Source organism: Numida meleagris, chromosome 1 (genome assembly GCF_002078875.1).
Source record: "Numida meleagris isolate 19003 breed g44 Domestic line chromosome 1, NumMel1.0, whole genome shotgun sequence".
In the NCBI taxonomy this organism is placed as follows: domain Eukaryota; kingdom Metazoa; phylum Chordata; class Aves; order Galliformes; family Numididae; genus Numida; species Numida meleagris.
Genome location: NC_034409.1, coordinates 34,868,369 through 34,895,231, shown reverse-complemented (window position 1 = coordinate 34,895,231; position 26,863 = coordinate 34,868,369). Strand labels below are relative to the sequence as shown.

Sequence of the window (26,863 nt, the reverse complement as noted above, 5' to 3'; positions counted from 1 at the left end):
CTGTCTCATGGAGCAAGACGTGAACACAGAGTGGCTCCAACCTAAACTGACAGACTTCAGGCTACTGTTAAAGTCTGGCATGGGGTTGTTAAGTGCCTGCAGCCTTATAGGTGATACAGCTGATGGGCCAAAAGCAATAGCTTATGTTTCTCCATATGGGTGTACCCCTCTTTTCTATTTACTTTTTTTTTTAAAGACAAAAATTCAGTCAGTAGTTTGCAGTTCATAGCATTCCACTGTGGTTCAGCAAGAACACAACTACATCGAGTTGAATGATGACCAGATTGTATTTAATGAAGGGGAGTTTCTGATATTTTCTTATAGTATTTGACACATCAGCTGAAATACTTCCTGTCCTCTTGGTAAATACTGGCCTTCATCTTTGGCATATCCTGGACTCTCCATACCTAGAATCAGCAATCAAACGCTGTCTCAAATTTTATCCAGAAAAACATATTTTAAAGCTTCAAAGATTAAGTTAAAAGAAAAAATTACACATCCAAATAATAAATAAGAGCTCTATATTTTTGTTTTCTTTTTTAATGAGTCTTCAGGATCAGGTTTTTGTGCTGCTGGGCCAGGGAAGTTGTTCGTGGCACAGAATAGTGTAATGCCAAGAATATATGCTGTCAAAATTAAAACGTTGGTGCAGTAAATTGAAATGACTGTCATATAGTGTATGTATAGTATCTGATTTTATTTCTTAATGTAGAGACTTACTAACCTCCAGTCAGTGGTCATATATGATACCTTAGTGTTTCCTAAAGAAATCTACAACCTTAGCTCCTAAAACCAGAACGAGATTAGAACATTCCATACTAATCTTTTAAAAAATAAACACACGAAAACAAACAAACAATCAGAAGTATATATTCTGAGAAGATAAATTATTTTTGTTCCCCAAGGTAGCATCTCCTGGTAAGAAGACAAGACCAGGTTATTAATTATTTCATTTATTTTATTTTCAATTCATTTTCATTTTTGGACTTTTTTGTTTGTTTATGTAATTCAGTTATCTTTCCCTCTTCTCTGGTCCTTTTGTTTTCTGATTTTCCATCATCCCTTCATGTGGGCAGTGAAGGTTCAAAGAAGCAACAGGCAACTTACCTGGGATTCGTGTGCCAACAGCCACAGCAGTCTCCTCACCTACCACCATTATAATACCTACCACCCTGACCATTGCAGGATGCCAGCACTGAAATTCCAGAAAACGTCTCCTCAAAAAAGCCTTCGTAATGTTCCACGCCTTTTCCTGCTGACATAGTCTTTCATCTTCTTCCTTCTTTCCCTCTTCTTTCACTCATACCTTTCTCATTTCAGGCACTAAAACCTTTTCCATTTTACGGATGCTACACTTTTTCATAGCCATGCTAAGGTTATTTCTGACATTGTATGCCTTTTCCTTTCTGTAACAAGACAGCCTTTGTAGACAGGAAAAGGCTTGACAATTCTTGATGAGCCCATTCTTCTGCTATATGAGTAGACCATTAGATTTGTGTAGTGTATATAAAATACAATATTTGCATGCAAAGCATAGCTTACAAATCTTTTGTCAGAAATTACCTACTACAAAAAGGCATTTCTAACATCAGTGTATCTAGATATAGTAGTCTGCATCAATTCATGGATATGTGTTGAAAATTTTTATATAACATACTTCTCCTGAAGAAAGATGTGTATTATGAATGTAATTTCTGTATCTACAGTATCTTTGTTAGCTTCCAGCAGGTATTTTCATTATACGCTAGCTGTACTTCTATCCAGGGTCACCTATGCAGTTTAATGTTTTTGTTAGCAGAAATGCACAAACCATTCCTGTGCATCAGACACATTGTTTGATTCATTGATGAGTTACAGGCATGTGCCGCACTCTTCTGTGAAGGCTGAGTGCTGTTTGCCAAGTGTTTGATTTCTTACAGCAGCTTTGGTGTCTTCATCCTTCTCTCCTACCTCCATGAGTGCATACAGCCTGAGTTCCCTGAACATGGGGACCTTACCTCGCAGCCTCTACTCCACCAGCCCGCGTGGGACAATGATGAGGCGGAGGATGAAAAAGAAGGACTTCAAAAGCTCCTGTAGGTGGTAACAGCAACTGCTCAAAATGTGCAATAATGGGTGGAGGAGGGGGAAGATACAGAAGAAAGGTACAAAGTACTTTAATTAACTTATGTTAGGCAGAAAAGAGAACAATTGGTGTTTCTTTTAGATGTGGGGAAAAGTCAGCATCAAAATATTTTTCCAAAGCTAAAATGAGATAAGTAGAGGCCATATGGCTGAAGCATCTCATCCAGAATATGTAAAGCAATATTTCCTTCAGTCAGTCCTGCAATGGTTTGTCATGATGTTACTGAAGTGGTTTTCAGATTCCTTTTTCAAATCTTCCCATTTTCATTGGGGAGTAAAATTCATAGCTGAACAGTCAGAAAGAGATTGCTGATAAGCTCAACTATCATATTACAAAATGAGAAGCACTTGCCACTGTACCTTTTTGGTAGTTCTGTGATGTTATTATCTACACCACATCAAGTACAATCGTTTTTGTGAGAAAGAGTGACAAATAACACTGAAAACTAAATAATTGTCTCTGGCCACCCTCTGGAATTCAAAGCATGAATTTCCCATGAGTCAGTGATTTCCCAAGCCAGAATGAATATATTTCAGTCTGTTCCACTTGGTATATTGTGAAGTATACACTGGGCCAAGAGCATGGCTGTATAAATGCACAGTTTCCCAGGCTCCATGTAGGAGTCATCTCTCCTTTTGCTTATGTATCAGCCTGTGACCTTCAGCATCATCAGCTCAGTTTCTTCAGAACAAGGAAGTGCAAAATGCTATGTAATCATCTGGTACATCTAATAATGCTCACAGATCCACTCTGGAAAAACTGAACTTCTGCACATTACACTGCTGCTGCCCTGTATCCATGGTCATAGCAAAATCAGAGCAGAACAGCAGCCTCCAGCCAAGCCCAGGCACTTTGGAATTGAGAGGAAGCGTTTGAGAGAGGAACGGAGGTTTTCCATTCTTGCAGAGTTTTTTGTTGTTTGCTTGTTCTTATTTCTTTTGTAAAGCAAATATTTTTGCATAACTTTACATTTACTTGCATTTTTTATTTTAATCTAATTAGCCATTTATCACAACTCATTTGTTGACACATTAGCTTCTAATGCATCCTTTGAGATCATGGGGAGACAGCATGTCCATCTATTCTATGAAATCAGTAGAGGTCCAGCTCTTACATGTCCTCACATGAGAAACAGTAGTAGTTTTACACTAATGCTAACTTGTTTGAATAATAAAATAATACTGGATGCAAAATACAGTTCTTAGCCTGTGCTCTATTGTAACAGTTGCCTGCAACAAAGGACTGTTAATCCTTCTGTAACTTTAATACCATTATGCATCTTAGAGACAGCTGTTACTTATGTTGTTGGATTTTTCAGATATTTTTCATTCAGTACCCTACAATTTGTTATCCTGCAAAGCCTCAAAGCAAGGCCAGTGACGTGAAATTTAAAATGAGATGGTCACATAAGCACTCAGATGTTCCTGAAGTCAGAAGGCTCTGGAGATGAGAGTCTGCAATGATTAAACAAATCTCTAGCTAGGACATTTTAGAATGAAGCTTTATTGTGGAGTGGTTTATTCTGCATCTGCCTGATCGTGAGATCTGGATATACAGCATTGCAAAATACGTGGAACTAGCCCAATCACTGGGTGGACAGAGTCTGACTATGCTTCACTATAAGCAGTGATTCCTGTAACAACCCTGAATCAGAGATAACTTTAGAAGAACTGGCCGGCCACCCAGGCTTGCTTGCCCTGTCTGTGAGCTTGCTTTTCAGCCCATGTGGAATTCCTTACTGCTATTGCTAGATTTCTGCCTGTACTTGTGACTGCAATAACAGCCAGCTTAAGAGACCCACACTGGACTAAATCTGCTACAAGTGACGATGATAGAGATAGACTGGTCCTGTACCCTTCCACCACCTATCAACAAGACTTGGCAGACCTTACCCCTCTCCCTTTGTGGGAGACTTGTGAGAACCAGCTAGCACTGATTGCTGTCCTTTTCATAGAAAAGGAGTAGCACGTTCTCTTAATTTCAGTGATCTTTTTGTTGTTGCTGTCAGTAATTTGAGGTTTATTAAGGTAACAATAAATCTTTTTGGATGGCATTTGGAAAGAAAAGGATGTATTGATGAAGAGTGCTATAAAGTTTACATTGCCAATTATTTAGGAAAAGCTGCATAAATTAATGTGAACATTCCAAAATTTATGATGACGAAGCATGATGGTACAGAAGGCTACAGCACTTTTATGGCCAGGAGTTGCAGTCATTGCATTAGTTATGCAGATCTTTCCAACTATGTGGCTGTAAAAATTGAAGGCATGCCTTGTTGTCATGTGCTTTATTTACGCCACTCGTTTCTCATCTTTATTCTTCCTCTGCTTTTTTGATTTTAAATGATACTCATTGTAGAAATACTTAGACTATTATTTGGTTAAAATTTAAATCCTGAGGTATTTGTAATAGTACCTGAAAGTCAGACATAAATTTATGCCAGCTTACATGATAGTTATTAGAGATGTATACTTCTCAGCACTTCTAAGCCAGCTGCTAGAATGAGGAACAATGAACAATTTGTACTTTCCAAAGCTCAGAGTGGGACACTGTATACTTACTTATTTTTGTTAACATCTTGTTCTGCTTCTCTTACAGCTGCAGGAATAAAAGTACCAAGTACATAACCTTCACATTCAAGAATGTGATTTACATACTGCATAACATATAGTAACACAGCCTCTATAATTATCACTAAGAATCAGATGCAAAAAAAAGTATGCTGTAGTGTACCCTGTATCACCAGCAAACAGGGTTCACTGCAGCCACTTACCCATTCATGCACCATTTTGAAGCGCTGGGATTCCTGGCAAAGGCTGCTCCCTGGTGACTAAAGTTTCACATGCATTAAAAAACAAGGCAGTGTTTCTTGCTGCAGTCATTGCTGAATTACAAATTCCAACAAGTTTTAAGTCATGGCTTTAGGGTATCTGTGACATTTTATAGAGTTGGCAGATAGCTTTTGTTATGTGTTTTGGAAAGAGTATTTTCATCTCTGCTGGCTTTGTTTCTTTCTTCTTTGGGAGTGGGAGGAGCTCCTAATGGTCATTTGCAAGTGTCCACATCATCAAAAAATTTGTCAGGGTGAGTTTTAAATCCCACAAATATTAACTTAATTTCACAATGTAAATTAAAACAACTGCCCGAAAAGTTTCAATAAAAGTTCTGAGACCTTTAAGTTTCTGGTAGGGCATTAGAAAAAGGGCAAGAAAGGTACATTATCTATATGCCTGCTGCAGAGGAGAAATGGACACATGAGAGGAAACAGATTCAGCTAACAAGGAATTCTTGTATGATCTTAAAGACATGGAGAGTGGAACTCTTCTGAGCTTGAATGCTCTAAATTTCGATATTTCTGGAAGACGGGTTTGGGAACCTATTGTTATTAACTCTCAATTACTCTATTCTAGTCATACTTTAGCCATTGAAGTGTTGAGGGCTTGATAAACCTAATTTTCAAATGCAGAGAACGCTAAACCTAATGGCCATGTCTAAGAATAGGTTATTATTTTCTTTTGGATATAAGCATAAGTTACTCAGTGTAGATAAAGGAAATAGTAAGAAGAAAGCTATTGAATAAGAAGAATAATACAGTATTCTTACCAAGGAAAAATAATACAAGAAGGGTGAGAATTCACAGTAATTTAGTAAGGAAAAGACGGTTGTTTTCAGAGTCAGTTGTATTAATGAAAGTAGCTTTGCTGGGAGAAAATTGAAACTTATGAGATTTTGCCAAGTGAAACTTTTGGAGTCATCATTGCTGATTGTGCCACGTTAGTCAGACTTGGTCAGAGCAAGTCCGATACTTGTAGTCCCCAGTAAATACTCACAGAACTTCTGTCGTCTTTGTATAACTCTGCTAGTATTATCTGTAATGTAAAAACAAGGACCATTTTTTTTTCCATGCCTAAAAAAAATCCACAATTAAAAAAACAAACAGAAATGTGAGCTTTTACGTAATTCTTGGTAACTAATGCAGGCAACAGTGGGTCTTGAGGAACTTTAGAGTGGTAATAGCATAGATTTATAACATGAGAAGATTCATAATCTTCTTCAGCACTACTGATTATCATTAGAGTACTGTAACATTCCTGTCTGAACAGGAACAGAAAAAAATCTGAACTTTCTGTGTATGGCATAGTGAAAGACAGTATTCTGTCACTGTGGGAACGGAAACAATGATTCAAACAAGACCTTTAGGGAGAGGTAAAAAAAAAACAACAAAAACAAAAAAAGACCAAAAAAAATTTTATTTCATAGATAATTACATTGAATCTCAATGTTAGTTTTATTTTGATTTGTTCTGTAATACTTCCTATTCAGAATGAGAATAGAGAAGAGGACTATATAAGGAATACAGGAATCTTGAAAATACAGAAGTAGATGCTTGTGTTTTTCAGAGAAGGGTTCCCCGGTTCCTTCGAGGGATCCCATAGAAGTTTTTTTTCTCACAATCTCTTTAGAGTTACAGGCTGCTAAAACAGAGAGGCTGGTTCAACTTACATTACCCAGTTAGCCCGGCATATTGCTGACATGTAGTAAACATGTACAAGTTGATGTGTACAAGAAAGCGTACAAGAAAAAGGAATCCTTTCTTGTAAGCAAGACTGGAGTGTATGCCTTGTTGCTAAAAACATTGTAGTGCTGTGAGATGTTCAAAAGAGCTCATGGGAATCAACCTGAATAACTGCTGGGCTTGTGCCTCTAAATCCCTTAGGTGCTGTGGAAACTCCACTCATCCATGCCTCAAACTTAATACAACAAGAGTTCAGGGATGTTATAAGGTTTTTGGGTGGGGATGTCAAACAAATGTATTTTGTTCAGTGCATAAACTATCTTTTTGCATTATAACATATTTCCAGATGTTTTCTATACTCTCTTAACTCCTAAGTGTTTATGTCATTTATAAACCTTAGCCTAAATTGAATTTAAAAGAGATATTTTGTTGACTAGGTTTATTGTACAGATCAATTTTTTCAAAGAACAATGAAACTTCTGCTGTGTTTGAATGTCTTTCCTCCTGGTCTGCTCTGTTTTGTAGTGTCTTTAGCCTCTAGCACTGTTGGTTTGGCTGGGCAGGTCGTCCACACAGAAACCACAGAAGTAGTGCTGACAGCTGACCCCATAGTAGGGTTTGGGATACAGCTCCAGGGTAGCGTGTTTGCTACTGAGACCTTGTCTTCTCCACCTCTCATTTCCTATATCGAGTCTGACAGTCCAGCAGAAAGGTGAGGTTCTTTCGGATGACTGCTAAATACATTTTGGTGAGCATTCCTTGGGGTAGTTTGGGCTTGTTGCTTTCAATTTGTGAGAAATTGCAAGGCCTTGCTCAATGGAAGAGCAGCAAGTAACAAACTGTCTGTTTTGACAATGATATTTCATATGCTTGATCAGCCATAAGAAGAATGACAAGCACTAGTGCTTTTATCATCCAGAGTCCTCCAGCAGGAAACTGGAAGCTATATTCATTCAAAAGCCAAAAAAAATTAAAAGCCAAGTAAAAACAACTCAGTGTGCAATGGGGGAGAAGCCATATCCCATTCTGTTTAGTTTTGGTACATAACAAAACCTGAGAAAATACCAGAATTCTGACTTAGTAATTATTTCATTGCAACATTTCAATTGCTTTTTTTTTTTATGTATGTTGTTAATCATGCCATGAGATCATGCAGAACAATCGTAGTTGCATAGGCAGCTCTGAGCCACCATGGCAGAGTTGCAACACCTGCAGCCTGGGGGCAGAGCCACAGGTGATGTCCATGGATGGAGTGGAGCCACCAAGCTGTGCCCATCCTCCTGGGTCCCGGCACCTAAAGAGAACAGCCCATGCTGGGGTTGCTGGTAGTGTCAAGGTGCAAAGGGGCAGGGGCAGCTGGTATCATCTCCCAGTGCCTGGGCAGGCTGTGTTGCTGCAGTGCCACCTCTTCTTTAAGGTTAGGCTGTGTGTGTCTGATATTTCTGGTTCCGGTAACACGCCCGTCTGATAATTGTTTTGTATCATTGTGTACCAAGATGTGGAGTCCTGCAAATTGGAGACAGAATAGTGGCAATAAACGGTATCCCAACAGAAGACAGCACTTTTGATGAGGCCAATCAACTGCTCAGAGACTCCTCCATCACCAACAAGGTCACTTTGGAAATAGAATTTGATGTTGCAGGTATGAATGTACTGTTATTCTGTCTTGCAAGAAAAGCAAAGGAATAAATCCCAAGTATATTGCAGGTGTTTGTTATCAAAGATGGGGACTTTCTTCTCAAACACACCATTGAGTTTTCAAGTGACCTATTTGAAACGTGTGTCTTTTTGTGCAGCTTTCTCATTCCACATAGCCCTGCAGCATACTTCAGAACACAAATAGAAATGACAAGTCCTTAGAAAGATCTGGTGACAGTCTCTTCTCTGCGTTATTTCCAGACATATTTCTGCCCTGAGATAGAAATATTCTGATTTGCCGAGACAAATCCTCTACAGGCCAACTAATGAAATGTGTTACTAGACAAAAAAGTATTGTAATAGGATGGGTAAGCAGAAAATCCTGGAGAGTTTCACTTAACAGTATCTTAAATCAGCGATCTAAATAAAGCCATAGAAATTGTGTTAGTAAAAGCTAGAAAAGTCATTGTTATTATTACTGGTGAACCTTTATTATTACTAATGTCTTTCCTTTCTTCTATAAAGTGTTTAAGCATACAGAATATGCCTTTATAACCACAAATTGTGTAAATCAAACAAGCAATCTTTATGTGTGCATTACCTCACTATGTAAATAGTAAAAACTTTTAAGACTTCTGTGCTCATCTGACAGTAGCTCCTTTGAAGTCACGACAGTGCTGGATGTGCTGTATTGTCCGTAGAATAGTTAATGGTACTATAAATCACAATGTCAAAAGTTGGCTAAATGTTCTTACTGTAATTCTTTGTGATCTTTTAGTACCAATATGTCTGGTATACTGTAAAAAAGAAAGGCCAAATACAACACGTGCATCTGTATGTATAGGAAATAGAATATTAAAAAGTAAGAAAACAAAATAACAAAAATTGGCATTTAAATACACCTGAAGTCACAGGCACAATAAGGTTTGTGTTTCAGCTTCCAGACTTGTGTTCTTCCCATTTGTTCCATAATAGGCTTATGCTCACGTTTAGACTCTCTTGTGACATGTATGTTTATATACCTACATAGCTGTAATTTTAATTACCTCCTTTTGAAGCCAAGGCCCAGACATTTAGAAGCAGTGATGCGGAAAGTCAGAGTTCAAGTACAATGCTGTGTGGGGTTTTTTTTGGCTCTGTCAGCTTCAGACGCTTCTTCATTAGTGATGTTTCCATCTATTTCTTCCCAGTGGATGTAAAATCCATGACGGTTGCCTTAGCAAACTGTTAAAAATATATTAGACCTACAGCAACAAAGAACTGAAATTCTTAAGACTTGATCTCCCTTTCTTCTAATTAAAATCTGTCTGCCAGTCCTAAAATTTTCATGTGCACTCACAGAAATTGCATACAAGCTAAAAACATGCAGTCTCAGCTGACTGCTGGTCTGTGCAATCTCCATAAATTCAGTTAAACCTTAGGAAAATAAATTGAGTTACTGTGAAATTACCAATAGAGGTATAAATCATACTTTGTATGTCCTACTTCCTTCACTTCAGCACCCATATATCCTGCTGACTGGTAATGCTGATGTGATTTCATTAACTTACATGTGTCATTCCATGAAATGAGAATTGCTATGTCTTATAAATTATTTAACATTTAAAATATATTTTTTTTACAGAATCAGTTATACCAAGCAGCGGAACATTTCACGTAAAGCTACCAAAGAAGCATAATGTGGAACTTGGCATCACCATCAGTTGTAAGTGACAGAGCTTGTTTTTAAGACCACAGTGATGGGATAATCTGCAGACAGTAGATCCTTGTAGATCTATAGATAGCTATAAGCTCATGCTTGTTTTGATTAAAAAAAAACTTCTTTTTTCTTTTCCTAGAATGAGATGGTTAGCAGTTCTCTGTCTCGGATGAAATATTATGTTGTAACAGATTTGTATCCTCTCCAACATTTAAAGAGTCTATAAGTTTGCTAGACCGAAGGCTTGACCTATTCTTTATGTGTTGTGTATGTTTAACACCCATTAAAGTAAAAAAAAAATAAAGTCAGTAGAATTAGGTAAATTAGGTGCATGCAAAAGTTCTTCCATACCTAGGAATGTGCAAAGCCTGTCCGGGGCTCTCACAGCCTGCTGAGCAAAACCCCACTGAACTCAAGGGTTCTCAGAGGCGTGAGAATCCACATACATTGTGTTGTGTTCCGCTTCACAAAGCAGTTTAGCATTGACTATGGGAATTAATTTCCAAAGCATATTTCTGCTTCTTTTGGGATTTCACCTAGTACACCCCACTTCACTTTGCAATGTTACAGGAAACCATTTTCAAGGGCCTGAAGAACCAGAAGATTTCTCAGCTGCAGGAAATGAACTACTACTCAAAGAATGAAAGAACTGCTTCAGTATAATTTTTAAAAGCTCTTCCATCTATTTCATAATCACACTATTAAAAAAAAAAGTTTAAGACAGATGAGAATAGCACAAAACTGTACCAGGGGACGTTCAGACTGAATAGCAGGAAAAATTTATTTGTAGTGATGGTTGTCAGACACTGGAACAGGCTTCCTAGAGAAGTGGTTGCTGCCCCATGCCTGTCAGTGTTTGAGAGCCGTTTGGATAATGCCCGTAATAACTTTTGGTTAGTTGTTAAGTGATAAGGCAGTTGAACTTGTTCATCTTTTAAAGTACCTTCCAGCTGAACTATTCTATTCTATGCCATGCCATTCTACTCAACTCTATTCCACTCAACCAGGCTTGTGGATAAATGGCTTTGTATAAAAAATAGGTTTTGTCCCAAGAGCTCTTTCCTCTGATAATTGTTTGGAATTTAATAAAACTGCTAAACTTGAAGCTAGGCTGAGCCTATTATGGGGATTTTGGCTAGGTGACTATCCACACAAAGTCTGTGTTTTCAGTCACAATGTTCTTTTCTTTGAGTTAGCAGTTAAATAAGAAAGAAGTTTTAATTTTTAGCATAATGGAACAGCTAATCTACAAAACTGATGATTTTTCACTGAACTTGCTTCTAAGTAGGGATTACAAATAGGCAGGTTAAATGTGTCTTTACTTGCACAAGTAGGATAGAGGCTTGGGACTGAGAACTGGGATCCTAGAGTCATTTATAGAGAGAGAACTTGCTGAAGATCAAAATTCTAGCTGCAGTGCTAAATTTACAACTTTATGCACTCCTCAGTCCTCTTGTAGTTCATCACACAAATTGTGTAAGATCTCCACAGGAGCTCAACAGTAAGTAGACTAATAACTGGATCAGAGGAGAAAAGGTGAGATCTTCGATGGACAAGGAAAGAAAAAGAGAAGGACCATAGCAGGGAGACAAGATACGAAGGAAGAGATTGAGGTGTGATAATGGGAGGGGGATGCTGGGACTTTAACAAGAGGGCTGGATGTGAGTGAGCGGTAAGGTGAGGGAAAAGAAGCAGATGTGACAAGGAGCTGTTAAGTAGGGAAAAGAAAGTAATGTCAGGAAGATATATGCATATTCATACATGAGGCTACTCATTCTCTGATGTAGGCAAGGAAAGAAGGAGCCATGTAAAATGGATCTGACATGGACTGGGAGCAGACTAACTATGCAAGGGACTGGAACTCTTCCCAAGGCTAGACCACAGGGTTCCTAATTTACAGTATTTTCTACCAACAGCACATTTCTCTTCTTCCATCCTATCCTCTTCCACATGTGATTCTGTCACCTGGGTCTGCATTGTGAATCTCACTTTTTTATGCCTGCTTGTGGTCTTTACAAGTGTAGGTTTGATAATGTTTGATGTTTGATGAAGATTGTTTTTAATTGCTTTTTAAAATCAAAAATAAATGAAAAAAACTAGAGGCTTAAGGCTATATAGTGTCACTTCAAACATCTTGTGTTAATTTGTGAGGATATCTTTCTTAATTCAATGGTCAAATATTACTTTCTCATTCTTCCTTCTCCACTCTCTGGAGAGAAATGAAACTGCTGCATAGCAAAGGGGATGAAGGCTGCATAATGAATGAGGAGGGGATTGCAGAAAGCAAAAGGAGGTGATCTCATGGTCAAGAAAGTTTCATGCTACCCTCGAGAAATTATTTTTTTCCTTTTCCTTGTGATGGAATTGTGCTGTGATGCTAGTCATTTCACAGGGAAAAAGAAAAAGAGAGAGAGAAAAAAAGACATCTTCCACACTTGACTACTTGATTTTCTGGAGAAACAGTTGAGATCCTGGAGTCACACTTGTGAAAATGCTGAGCATTTGCAACTGTTGCTGAAAATGCCAGTGGCTGTGCTTTGGGCATAGAAACTGTTATATACTACAACCTATTGTAGGAAATTAGGGCATGGGTATCTCAAATTGCTCACTGAAAACTGTCATACTTTGACTTAAAACTTTTTGTGTTTCCTTTCCTCATCTATAAAATGAAGAAAACAGCACTCAGTCTTCTTGTGGGGGACAGAGTCTATTTGCTGGTGTTTGGGAAGCATTCTGAGGCAGCAGTGACGTGAAGTACAAAAGTTAAGGAGGCAACTGAAGATCTTATCTCTGCAACAGAACTTAAATAGTTTTTACTAAGTCTGTCATGAACATTGAACTACCGGAACAAACCAACCAAGTGTGATATAGCTGCTTATTAAGGGCTTGTCAACGTAGGGCAATTCATTTCACACCAAGCTGTGCTTGCTTCCTGCAAAAGGACTTTCATCCACCAGACAATAGCACAGGGTAACTGACAAAATGCACCTGGTTCAGGCTGGTTCAGTTTGAAACTTTAATAAGTTTGTGTACAACGTCTTATCCTTTGCCTCCCTGTGTACTCTGTGGATTCATATTTTGAGCATTCTCTCTGCCCTTTTTTGATTTTCTTCTGTCTTCTTTTTGGAACAGTAAAAGGCTGTTTTCTTTAGTACTGGTAATTTTTTGAAATTAGGTTAACAAGAAGTGTCTCAACACACAAATCTCAAAGTACAGGCATTGTGTGTGCACATGACCTCAGAGATTTATGAGGCAACACAGAAGGTAAAAACACTGCATTAAAAAAAGTTCACTGAAGAGATTCTTCAAAATTTTAACAAGACACCAATTGGTGAGCCTAACTCAAGGTATTCAAGTAAATTATGGAAGTGTTAGATAAGATATCATATAAGATATATTTGACCTGATGTGAAAGTATGAGAAACAAGCTATGAAAGTTAGTTATCTTGCAAAAAGTTAACTGTTGTTCTCAAATTGGAACATATGCACTTCCTGAAAGCCTGCTGTTTTAGATAAGTTTCTAAAAGTTCTTTAAACTCTTCAAGCTTCTGTCTTCTGGACTTTCAAGATACTACATATGAAATATGGCTCATCACCAATACTTAAATAATTCTTGTGGACATTCAAAGGCTTTCTTGGCCAGGGCATCCAAGGTTAACAAGATCTGTTAGAGCACTATGTTGGAAATGTCATTATTAATACAACTCATGATTGCTGTAGGAGTAATTTGTTGTTTTCTACCAAAGAGAAGAATCGTGATCTGCTAAATAAGATGACATCAGGATTTTGTAGTGATCCTCTACCAATGCTTGCAGCTTTTTTGATGATTGTCAATTATGCATTGGTGCCTAATGAAGAAATACCTTCTGTGTGTGAATACAGAGGCCTTAGCAAACCAGAAATGGCTAAGGGTGATTGAGCCTTAGATGCACAAAACCATTAGTGCTTTTAGGAGAACTAAGAGCTTTATACCACACAGCAGTGTTTTACTATCTCCATGCTCTTCTATAACAACAGTCCCAAGAGTCAGTCTGTGGTCTGTTTCCTTGCCCCAGCAGCTCTAGGCGGTGTGCCTCCTGACAGGTGACACACCATTCTCTAAGAACATGCCTTTTGCCATCCTCAGTTTCTGATCCCACTGCTTGCCTTATCAGATATTCAGTGCAGTCTTCTTCTATCAGCAAATACCTCAACTCTCCAAAACAATGCACTCACTGAAGCTGAGCCAAGAATCAGTCCTCTGGATGCAGTCAGTCATTGTTCTTTTCTTCCTCTGGGGTAGCTAACCCAGAGATCCAAAAGTCAAATGAAATTGCTAAGCAGCACTGTGAATGCCTTGCAGAACTTGCCAAGGGAAACCTAGCAAGTGCTTTTGCACAAGTAGTTAAAGAATGGCAATGACAGGCATTGTAGAGCAGAGCATCATTTTAATAATGATGGACAGTCAGCAAATAGAAAATAACATCAGATACATCTAAGAAGAGATGAGTTACTAACTTGAACATTACTGGAGTAGCAGTGGTTCTATCCACTGCCCAAAGTGGGCAGAAGTGTGCAATGCTTAAGGCTCAGTTCAACAAAAGAGCCAAGTTTATTTCAGAAGAAGCAACGTCTCTCAGTGAAACAAGCATCCACATGGAGTTGGGTACATCTGTGCAGATGTGATAACTATGTGTCAGCTCAGCCTAAGTATGGCAGTTATCCATGGTATCTGATTCATTGAAAAGTAGAGGCTCCCTTCTGACCCAAGCAGCACTATCTTCATGCCTCTGCCTTAAACACTGAATGAGGTAGGAGTGGATGTAAAAAATGTGGTAGAAATTTTGCCAGAATTGCTCAGTTTGTTTGGGATCAACTAACACCAATCTTCCCTTGTGCATTGTAGCTGCACAGCATTTTATGATGTAACATTGTAGCTATACCATGGTATCCTCACTTCGTTGAGTCCTAGCCTAACCCTGAATTCAGACATACCAGGTTAAATTCTCTTTGCACTAGTCACCTTAGTTCTGGAATTTTCTAGTTTTTAAAAAGTAGACTTCTCAGTCTTGGTAATATGCTGCTGCTGTTTGTATTTATCTAGCTGTAGTGTAGAGGAAGGGGAGAAATACAATACAGATAAATAATGTGTAGGAAATATTCATTTGTGGATAGAATTTTAGCCTATGTGCATATATAAAAATAAAACCAAATGCTTATATCTATTCTCTATTACAGCTCCATCCAGTAGAAAACCAGGGGACCCTCTAGTTATTTCTGATATCAAGAAAGGAAGTGTTGCTCACAGGTAAGACATCCAAGCTCTGAGTAGAATCTGTTTCCACTGTGTAGCCAGCTAGACTCGAGTTAAACAGAGGAAGCTTGTAAGAACCTTCTGCTTTCATTTAGTGCACAGCAGTTACATGTGAAGTGCCTAACGTATAAAGAAATAATTGTTTAGAAGCATTATAATGTTTCTCTGTTTATACTTTAGTGTTTATACTTTCTAAAATACTTTAATGTACTAGCATTTCATGTAACCTTGTATGCTTGTTCGCAGAACTGGGACACTAGAACTGGGTGATAAGTTGCTTGCAATAGATAACATCCGACTTGACAATTGCTCAATGGAAGATGCTGTTCAGATCCTTCAGCACTGTGAGGACCTTGTAAAGTTAAAGATCCGCAAAGATGAAGATAATTCTGGTATTAGCAATGAGCCTATTGCAGATTCTTACGTATTTTCAGGTTTATTCTTTTGCATTTAAATTTTAGAGAAATGGTTTTGCTAAACACTGCAGATTTTTGCTAACACCAATTAAAGAATGCCAAAGTTAAAAAAAAAAAAAAAAAACGAAATGGTTTATACAATTTTGTATGATCTCAGTGGTATATTGCCTGCAAAAGCTGCGCTACAAAAAGAAATCTTTAGTTTTCTGCAAAGGCAATTTCCCTTCAGGTGTAAACGTACAAGGCTGATCTTTCCCTTATCAGCACATTGAAATTTTCTCTACTTTTAAGATTGACCTGCTGGTTATGCTTCCCTTCATGCAACCCAGGATACAGTTGGCCTTCTTGGCTGCAGGAGCACATTGCCAGCTCATACTGAATCTTTCATCAACTGACACTCCCAAATCCTTCTCTGTGCTGCTCTCAAGGCATTCTCTGCCTAGACTGTATCTGTGCTTGACATTGCCCTGACCGAGATGCAGGACCTTGCACTTGGCCATGTTGAGCTCCACAAGGTTGGCATGGGCCCACCACTCAAGCCTGGCCAGGTCCCTCTGGATGGCATCCCTTCCCTCTAGCATGTCAACTGCACCACTCAGCTTGGTGTCATCTGCAGACTTGCTGAGGGTGCACTCAATCCCACTGTCCATGTCACCTACAAAGATGTTAAATGACACTGATCCCAGCACCGATCCCTGAGGAATGCCACTCATCACTAGTCTCCACTTGGACATTGAGCCATTGACCACAACTCTCTGAGTGCAACCGTCCAGCCAATTCCTTATCCAGCTAGTGGTCCATCCATCAAATCCAATTTGGCAACCAGGATGTCATGCAGGACAGTGTCAAACGCTTTGCACAGGTAGACATCACTTGCTCTTCCTTTATCCACTGACACTGTAACTCCATCATAAAAGGCCAGCAAGTATGTCAGGCATGACTTGCCCTTGGTGAAGCCATGTTGGTTACTACCAGTCACTTCAACTTTATTTTCCATGTGCCTTAGTAGGGCCTTCAGGAGGATCTGCTCCATGATCTTGCAAGGCACAGAGATGAGACTGACTGTAGTTCCCTGGATCTTCTTTTTTTCCCTTCTTGAAAATGAAGGTTGTATTTCTCATTTTCAATCAGTTGGAACTTCACCAAAGTGCCGTGACTTTTCAAATGTGATGGATGGCTGGATGGATAAATTGTCAACTTGCCCAGTTCCCTCAGAACCCGTGGATGGATCTCGTCGGGTCCCATAGACTTCTGCACCTTCAGGTTCTTTAGGTGGTCTCAAACCTGATCTTCACTTACAGCAGGCAGATATTCCTTCTCCACATTCTTACCTTTGCTTTCAGCAGTTTGGGTGGTGTGGCCAGAGCCCTTGCCAGTGAAGACTGAGGCAAAGAAGTCATTGAGCACCTCAGCTTTCTCCATATCCCTCGTGATCAGGTCTCCGGTTTCCTTCCAGAGAGGGCCCACATCTTCCCTGGCCTTCCTTTTATCACTGATATACCTGTAGATTTTCTTCTTGATCCCCTTTATGTCCCTGGATAGATTTAATTCTGTCTGGCTTTTAGCTTTCCTAATATGATCCCTGGTTGCTCAGACAACTTCTCTGTAATCCTCCCAGGTAACCTGTTCCTGCTTCCACTCTCTATAGACTTTCTCCAGATGATTGTATATAGTTCAGAGCTGCGTCCCTCAGAGGAAAATTCAAGGAATTATCCACAATTGCATCACTAAGAGAAAAGAAAGAAGGAAAATCTCGAAAGCATGAGACCCCCAAAATTTTTAATTCGATTACATTTCCTCCCCAAATGGAAGCATGTTTTCACCAGATTTTGTTTTCAGCAATTTTTCCTTTTTTTTTTTTTCCCTGCTAACTTCAATTCTGAGGATAATTTTATCTCCTGAATAACCTAATGGCTACCAGCCTTTTTTGAGTATCAGAATTCTTTGCTTTCATGGCAAAACTGGCCTTTTTTTGTGAATTTAGGCCACTTTTAGGCCATGTTTTTGAATAGCTTTCATTTGTATTGCCTGGAAAAAATGCCAAAGAGAGTAGTGTAGCAATTTGACATTTGTTGCATTCTACCGTTAATTTTCTTAACTAGAGCTCTCCAGAAGAAAGACATAATGGACCAGTCTCCTTTCTAGTCAGTCACTAAGATCTATAAACTTCCAACCCTCATGTGGCAGGACTACTGCATGATTAATATCTTCTCATTCGCTTACCATAGGTAACAGAAACATTAGCATTGTGTCAGCCCTTAGCAGATACTGGCTATTGCATTTTCTATTAGCTTGAGGGATTACTCTTCATCCTTCTGTTGAAGTCCTGTTACATGTCAATGCATCAGCTGTGTAAACATTATCAGCATTAGGTCGCAGAGGATTTATCATTGCCCCATGAATGTTCCAACAGGCAAGCAAGAGCAATCTACTGTAGGAAAACCTGCTTTAGCAGGGGGGTTGGATTAGGTGATCTCCAGAGGTCTCTTCCAACCCCAACCATTCTGTGATTCTTCTGTGGAATGGTTCTGTTATCAATACCAAGTGGGAAATAGGAAGGAATTGGGATGGGGGGAAACTAGACCCGAATTTTCTGCAAATTGGGAAGAAACAAAATAACTTCAAAGGTATTAGTGTTTCTCAGCGCTGCTGAAGTACCACATGCGGTGTTAGAAGAAAGCAACGCTTTGAACCTGTGCTAGTGATACAGTTTTGTTTTTTTTCTCTTAAAATTTTCCACTGACTGGAACAAAAATATGAGCATTTGAATTTTCTGACTTGTCTCAGGTTAGTTCTAGTCACATTTAGTCAGTGTGCATCTTAGACATTTTCCACACTTGCTGAACCATTCAAAATGTCATTACCCACAGATCTGGGAAAAGTTGCTTGCCAGGCCAGACACCTTGGCTGAATACCAATATCATAAGATGGGCAAGGGAGCATTTGATCTGAGGAGAAATTTGACATTTAAAGTTTTAAAATATTCCTTCACAACTAAAAGATACTACAGTTGATCTCTCTCCTACTGTGATGTCTTTTGGATAATATGTGATGAACATGCACTGTATTAATAAAGCAACCTTTCTTGTTGATGCAACACCTGCTGGGTATCGTTCACAGAAAATGCCCTGTACTTAGCTTAGCCAGAGATAAACTCTTTCCATTTATGATGATTTTTTGGTGAGTCTAAAATTTCAAAATAACGCAAATTTCATGCAAATAATGAAATAAATAAAATTGAATGGAGTTATTATTGAATTAATAATTCAGAATTCAGAAGCTATTTTTATTCAACTCTGAAAGCTTAAAATTTCTCCATTAAAAAGAGGGGATGTATTTCAGGTTCTCTTAGTAAGACAGATGTTCATCTTATGATGACTTTTGACCTTTCCCACAATTTTTTTAAGGAAGTTAGTTTTAAAATTTTTTGAATTCTCTTTGGTTTTAAATACCTTCCATTCAGTCCAAGAACAGAAAAGTTCTGGCATTTACTATGCCAACAGTAACATATTTCTCCTCTAATAAAATAGCCTGGAGTCACATTTTAATAGGAAGAAGATACTGAGATTTTAAACAGACTGAAATTCAGTCCTATTACAACAAGGAGAGTTGTTTTAGTGATGTCAATATAATCACATTATATCAATAAAGAAGAAATTGCACAAGATTTTTTTTTCTAAATAATCCAGTAGAGTGTGATGAAGAGGTGCATCTGAAATATAATCCTGAAAATGTTGTTTGATTACCAGTCACTAGATTGAATGTGTTATTTTTTTCATTCCCTCTTTCATAAGAAACCAACTGCATCTGTTTGGCATTTGTTACAGATGAACAGGAGAGCTCTGGAGCAATTATTTATACTGTTGAGCTCAAGCGCTATGGTGGACCTCTTGGAATTACAATCTCTGGTACAGAAGAGCCTTTTGATCCCATAATCATTTCCAGCCTTACAAAAGGAGGATTAGCTGAAAGGTATATTGGAAGGCAAATTACTTTTAAGTATTCTTTTTGCCAAGATAAAGATTTATTATATTGACCTGAACATGCTAATTTTCATAGTTTAGCCATTTATTTTCTCTAGTTCTTCAGATAAGAGTTTATAATATTTTTGCTGTCATTTTGTGATGATTACTGAGTTCAGGAGCATGAGGAATATTTTAACAGGATGTTCTTGCATATGCTGTACAAATCAGAACAAGTTGTGGTCTGTATTTTAAATATCATTGGAATAACTACTTAGTCACTGGAACATTCTTTTAGAAGTGGTAGCCTTGTATAGTAGAACAGATAAGTAAAGCACTTCACATGTCTAACTTTATCTGAAAATATTCAGCTCATAGTGTACACACAGTGTCTGTATATGCACTCACTTAACCATAGCTATCCAAGGAGCAGAAATGCTCCCCGTGGTAAGGAATGGATAGAGAATAATGGAAATGCTAAGGTTTTCTGTCACCTGTCAATATTAAGACAGGTAGAGCCATTGTGACTTGTATATTTCATGGTAGTTTCAGAGAAAATTTACAGAACACAAAACACAATAGTTTTGCTCAGCCAGAACAACAGTGCATTTACACAAAGAGAATTTATTTTTTTTCTTATGATACAATCCATCTGGAAAGCCACATCGGTGAAATAGCAGGCTACTTGCTCATGCTGCCATTATCCATTCTGTTGTGTGACTCTAGAAACATTACATTAATTTTAAAATCTATCAGACTGTCTGAGATTATTTTTAATCAGGTGGGCTGCAACAAATATCATCCATAGGTTATTAACTACTGCAGTAACACTGAAATCCGAATCTCTGTGCTTCAGCTCTGCTATTGTCACAACAAAGGTGACTTGCTTTAAGCGTTTCTAACAATAGAATTTCTCTGTAACACAGCTATGAATGCAAAACAGAAGAAAGATGAGACTTTAATGCCTCCAAATATGCAAAGAAATTGTCTTTTTTGCTTTTTTTGCCGCTCTTCTAATGTTTAACTTCTCTTTTACTGTAGAACTGGGGCAATCCACATAGGAGATAGAATCCTAGCAATAAATAGTAGCAGCCTGAAAGGAAAGCCTTTGAGTGAAGCCATTCATTTATTACAGATGGCAGGAGAAACTGTCACCTTGAAAATCAAGAAGCAGACAGATGGTAAGTATGGCCAAAGTAGCATCGGTGATCTATAATGAGTGTGTTTTTACAGATTACGAGGTGTTTAGGCCATCTCTGGAGAAAATGTCAGGTCAGTAGCAAAAAAACCATGTTCTTAGAACTGCATTAAAGCAATGACCATCCCCCATCCCTTTTTTTTTTTTTTTAATAATCCTGTTCAGCTACCAGTCCCAAGAAATTTTCTGTCCCTGTGGGTCACATAACTGAACTGAGTGATGCTGAAGATGAAACCTCTGCTGCACAGAAATCTGGCAAACTCTCAGACATCTATTCTGCTACAGTCCCAAGTGTTGACAGCGCAGTAGAGTCGTGGGATGGCTCTGGTATTGATACCAGCTTTGGAAATCAAGGTACTATCAATAATGCAATCAGTGTTTAAAGTGGAAATTACTGCCTTCATGGTTGACCTTCCTTTGCCCTAAAGACAAACTTGTCTGTACTAAGTTTAAACATTCTACTTTGTAATGTGCTGGTGTCTCATTATGACCACACACCTTGCCAGGCAACATGATTTCTTATGCGTGGCTGGCCTCAAATTCATTCTTTTATGACAATATGCTATGTTATGAAGCATTTATCAATACATTAACAGGCTTTTGTTAGCTTTTCTGACATCTGAATAGCCCAGTCCATAGCTCATTCACAAGTAAATGAGTTTATCCTTCAAATATAGATCAATGCAAAGCACAGATCACTCTGAAGGTGTTCATGAGTTTGATGCCTATGGGCAGTAATTTTTAATAGACAACAGATTTATTATAAACTGCTGAAGGGAGAACATTAGACATTACTCATGATTTGTAAAATTTGCTTCTTCGTCATTACTGCAGTATGAGCAACTAACTTTCAGCCTTTCAGTTGAAAGGCATGATTTTATACTAAATTTTATATTTCTGTTTGACTCGTTTTGATAAGATTTTCAGTCTTATTTTTTTTTTGAAAGCAGAATTATTTACTTGAAACACGAGGTCAAGAAGTAGCCGATGTTACTGCTAATGGCTTTTTTTTCTGGTCTTTAATTTTGGAATATTTCTTAGCCTTACTGCACGTATTTTGTCATCAACTTTCCTTTCAACAGCATAGTCTCAATATGCTTCATTACAACTCTTGTTTTCTAGATTTTACTTTTAACTTACTGTTACACATAACATTTTATTTAATAGCCAGTGTAACGACCTAACCTCCTCCTGCGTAATTTTAATTTCACTGGAGTTAGAGTTGGGATGAATTCACTCTCTTTTCAGTTTTTAACTGTTTTGGACAGCTTATCAAAATAAATCATGTTAGATTTTCCTCTGTTTTTGTTTGTTTGTTTGTTTTGTTTTGTTTTAAGTTCTGGGTAATATATTCCTGAGAAAGTACCAAAATGATGGCTGTCATTTAGTGTTTGAACTGATTATGTGTGGGACAAATTATTCAACTCTGGAAAGAACCGAGGTTCTGAGTGCTCTCCCAAATCCAGGTCATTTAGACTCCATGCCAAAAACTAAACCAGTGTCTCAAAATGGTTTTTCTCTGTCTCCCTTAAGAAAGTCACCCCAGACTTGGCTGGGTATATGGCACTTCTTTTAAGCAGCCTGAATGTAATCAGAGCTGTGTTTCATCCCTTTTCTGTGATACTATTGTGACCCACATTTCTATTAAAGTTCATTCTGTCTTGACCTGTCAAGTTGTTTGGCTTCTTTCCAAACCTTTCTTGGCATGAGCACAGGCAGAGCAAAATGAGGAGTTTGGGAAATGTTTCTGGAGCACCAGATAATGCTTTATCCTATTAGTTACTAATTCAGTGCTGGTGAGACATCCTTTCTCTCCTTGAAATTACACCCTGTTTTGTACCTTTGTCTGATATGTGTGCGTTAGTGATCTGGAGACTTCCCCACACAACAGTCACGTTTTCACAACCAAAACCCTTCCTAGAATTTACGAGTCCATTAATGTTTGTCAATTAGCTAGAAAAAAGCACACCATCCTGTAGCTGCATGGGGTTTGAGGGAGACAGGTCTGGACTGATAGATGGAAGTGAATTGCCCTCTCTAGAGAGGTGACAGCAGTGATGTTGGTTAGCCATCAACAAAGCAGAATTTTCTAATACACTACGCATATCAGAAAATGCCAGCTACGGAGACTGAAAAAGGAATTTGTCAAGATGAAATATATATGTGCAGTTCTACTATACTGGAATTTGTATACCAGATCGGCATCAGATTGTGACAAGTTAATCCACAGGTTCTTTTTAATATGTTACTTAAAAGCCTAACTCCACTGGCTTCCTACTTGGAATTTAAATTACAGTTAATTCAGTAAAAGAAAAGCGATTGAACTACTACCAATGTTGCTTTTAACATAAAAGCATGCAGAAAAGACTCTTCAGGTATCAAGGCCGCTTGATGCCACTTGCATAGCCTCGAAACATTTGGAAATAGCTGATAGAAAAATCCCTTTCTACAAGATGAGCTTTCCAGGGGTGTCTGTTGTTCCCAGGTGCACATGCCCCTCCTGAGCCAGGCCGTTCCTCAGCTTTCCTAGTGAAAAGCAACAGCCCTGCCAACAGCAAGTCCTGTCTGCCCAAAGGGTCATGGTACAGAGATCTCGCATGTTAGTCTTCGTGCAAGGCAGTGCAGCCACGCAGAGCTGTGATGGTGTGACAGCACAGCCCTACACCTGTGTTAATGATCCCTTGCACCATTGGTGCCAAGACAGTTACCCTCCTTCTTGTTGGGACACTTAATCCAGTTAATGGCCACTCCAGAGCCTCTGTGCCATGCCAGCTTTTGCATTTAGATAGCCATAATGCAGATCAGTAGTGTCCAAAATTGCCTCTAATATGTCACTAATATTTGGCTGGATTGCTTTCAAATTTGAGGAGGTTACTAAGAAGTAAAAACTGTCGTATTTGTCATCTAAAAAGTCTAGTTTGTGTGTTTCTTTTAATGAATCCTTGCAAACTCTTTTCAATAGATCCGAAGCAATTTTTCCTTAATATATTAGATTTAATTTGGGGTATTTCACACATTATCAAATTAACACATGGCAAAAATTCATAACTTATGCACTAGTATTCAATGGATGAAGTCAAATTGAAAACTGATTAACTTGTGAAAATGTCCTGCACAAGATGTTGGAAGTAGATGAGACGCAAAGGATAGGAAATCTGAGTTGGCTCTATTTAAGATTTTGCTTTTGACCAACTTTCACAGAAGCAGCTTTACAGCACTGCTAATTTGGGGCATAATTTAGGTCATTTATTATTGTTAATATCTGACTACTACTACAAAAAAAAAAATAGTAGTAATTATCAGTCCACATTCAAGTTCTAAGGAACTTAGCTTCAAATACATACTTTTTTATCCTTACAATGTATACAGTGTCATAAGTATACGATTCAACTTTTTAGGACCCAGCTATCAGGCTTCAGGATACAACTTCAATGCCTATGAATGGAGGAGTCCTAAACAGAGAGGCAGTTTGTCTCCTCCAAGCAGACCACGAAACCACCCATTTCATGACACAGTACTGAGTGATGACGAATGGGACCGACCTATGGCAAGCAGGTAAGCTCTTGTTCAAGTTTCTGTTTTCTTATCTGCTGCTGCTTTAGTGCCTCAAATATGGACACTTATTGTCTAGAATGAAATTATGCTTTTCTGGCTCATCTGTATCAGCTCTTTCTCTAAATATGAGTATTTATAATTTATGATATGGGTATTTATAATTCATGAAACTTATCAGAGTAGATAAATGGCATTTGTGGAAGATTATGATGCCAAAAACAAGGCATATATTTATTTACAGTTACTTAGAAACAAACAAACAAACAAAAAACAGAACAAAGCACAGATTTCAGTACTCTTTGTACCTGTTGGTCAGGATTTGCAGACATGCACGTCCTTCATTAGAAATACAGTCTCTTTGTATAGCAGTACAATGAGCCTGAAGTCTCAGTTTAGTTTAGTACTGCAGAAAACCTTTCCTATATAAACCTGCTGGATAAGTAAATCCATAAGTTTTAAATCACTTAGCTTTGAAATGTAAATCAAGGCAGGGTGTAGATGACTGTTCGGCTTTTCAGAAGCTGAATGATAAATCCTCCACTACAGCAGTTTGCCCAGTGGCATTTTATCTGTGGTCAAGTCTGTCAGGATGATGCAAGTGTGAACACTCAGCCCCTATCCAGCTTCTTTGGTCCCTACTGGCCAGGGGAGGTTTTCAAACTGGAGGTTTTCATAGGCTATTAATGAACAACATTTAATAAAGGAAATGATCATTGTTTCCTTCATACTTCCCATTTTTACTAAGTGTACTGTCTTTAATTTGAGAGCAGTATTTTTATCCACATTAAAAGCTCATCTTTTGTTTCCCAGATGAGATGCAGCCACAGATTCCAGATCACCCACTGTTTTGCAGTTGCATAAGTAATAGGTTGAAAAAGTTGATGAGCAGTGAACTAGGATGCCAGACTGTAAAATGCAGAATATTCTAAATTACAAGCATGTATCCCGCTACCATTTTAAAGCACAGTTCAAAAGAAGTATGTACATTAAAGAGGCTTGTTCTACTTACACCAGAGAGATACAGCAGAAATTAAAATAATGGTTATTTTAATATCGTATCTGTAAAATGAATTATGCCAGACCTGATGGTGCTTCTGTGCCAAGTGCTGGAGTATTTGAGAAGGATGTATCTGTTCTTCCAGCCTGTGAGAGGTAACTCCAGAACCAAAACAGCTCTTTTATGCCTCTAGCTAAGTACTCTGTCTTCTTCTCTAACACTAAATAGTAATTTTTCTCACCTTTATTTTGTGTAGCACAGCTTCCAAGAACATGTGGCAACAGAAAGAGACTGAGACGCTGGGAGAGAATCAAGAAAATCACTTAAAGCAAACTTCTGTAGAAAGGTCAGGAGGAGAGAACATCAGGAGCATGAAGAAAGAGAGCAAGCTGTGGAAAGGTGCCTCTGGTGGGCAGAGGAAAGTTGGGGGACAGCTGGAAGAGTGGAATACTTCCAGGTAGGAAAACTGTGCACAGGAGTGACTGGGCTTGGGCCGAGGGGGAGGGACAGAAGAAAGAGGTAAAAACAGTTAAAATGAGAAAAAGGAGAAAAATAGGTAAAAGCAGAAAGCATGTCACTAACATGCCATTGAGTGATAATAATGTTTCAGTTGGAAGTGAATGAAACCAGAGAGCATAAGCTGCTCTGTAGCCTTGTTTCTACCTACCACTGACAGGCAGAGTAAGTCAGTTATAGTTCCCATTCCAAGAAAAGTTTTTTGCTCATTAAAACATTGTCTACAGGAATGAGTCTGCCAGATCTCAGCACATCCTATCGCTTCCTGATGGAGAAAAAAACAAAGGGAGAGGGACACAGAATGAGGGGATTTGGTCTCTTCTGTGGCAGTAGGAGCCAAACCATAGGCACTTGTGGCTTTGTATTTGTCCTAGCACTTCTCCCCCAGTATGTTTGTGTTTCTAAATTCCTGATGGCTCTTTGAATGAACATCAGAAAAACAGATTTATTTGCTACAGCTCAAACATTATTTCACATGACATAAAGCCAATCTCTCAGATTTGTTTCAGGAAAAAAAAATAGACGAGAAACGATTTTGGAAGCTCTTTCTTCTGATGCAGTTGCTCAGCTACAAATCAGCTTATTAATGTGGCTATAATAGAGATGAAAATGTTGAGCACTTCACATGCCAGGAGATAAGATTCAGAAAAAGCAAAAGAGGAAGTGAGGGCAGAGAGAAGAATTGTTCCAGCCAAAAAGATGTCCAGACTTACAGGCATTATAATTTCACATTTCGTAGGAGTTAAAGAAGGAATGGACCTCCTGTTCTAGAAAATCTGGTCTTCACTGTCACAGACATATCAACCTGTTCATTTACTCAAGTTCTGTTTTACATTACAATATCACTATCCAATATAAAGAAAGATATTGGATAAAGTAGTTGATGCTCAACATTAGCCATTATAATAACTACTTACGTTGATTGAAAGAGCTAATTTCAGACGTCAC

The 26,863-nt window shown here is 38.3% G+C and overlaps 1 protein-coding gene across 6 annotated transcripts in view; it reads left to right on the top strand.

Moving 5' to 3' along the window:
* Window positions 1-26,863, top strand: part of GRIP1 (glutamate receptor interacting protein 1) — a 303,721-nt gene that overhangs the window by 262,893 nt on the left and 13,965 nt on the right. For 3 of the 6 annotated variants that reach the window (XM_021385105.1, XM_021385100.1, XM_021385106.1), the window contains exons 10-20: window positions 1,920-2,075; window positions 7,167-7,353; window positions 8,138-8,283; window positions 9,904-9,984; window positions 15,196-15,265; window positions 15,518-15,663; window positions 19,515-19,659; window positions 20,691-20,830; window positions 21,013-21,201; window positions 24,246-24,402; window positions 25,656-25,856. In XM_021385105.1, the coding sequence (XP_021240780.1) occupies window positions 1,920-2,075; window positions 7,167-7,353; window positions 8,138-8,283; window positions 9,904-9,984; window positions 15,196-15,265; window positions 15,518-15,663; window positions 19,515-19,659; window positions 20,691-20,830; window positions 21,013-21,201; window positions 24,246-24,402; window positions 25,656-25,856 (1,618 nt within the window). The remainder of the gene's footprint in view (window positions 1-1,919; window positions 2,076-7,166; window positions 7,354-8,137; window positions 8,284-9,903; window positions 9,985-15,195; window positions 15,266-15,517; window positions 15,664-19,514; window positions 19,660-20,690; window positions 20,831-21,012; window positions 21,202-24,245; window positions 24,403-25,655; window positions 25,857-26,863) is intronic. The other 3 variants (XM_021385101.1, XM_021385102.1, XM_021385104.1) reach the window with 3 other exon arrangements.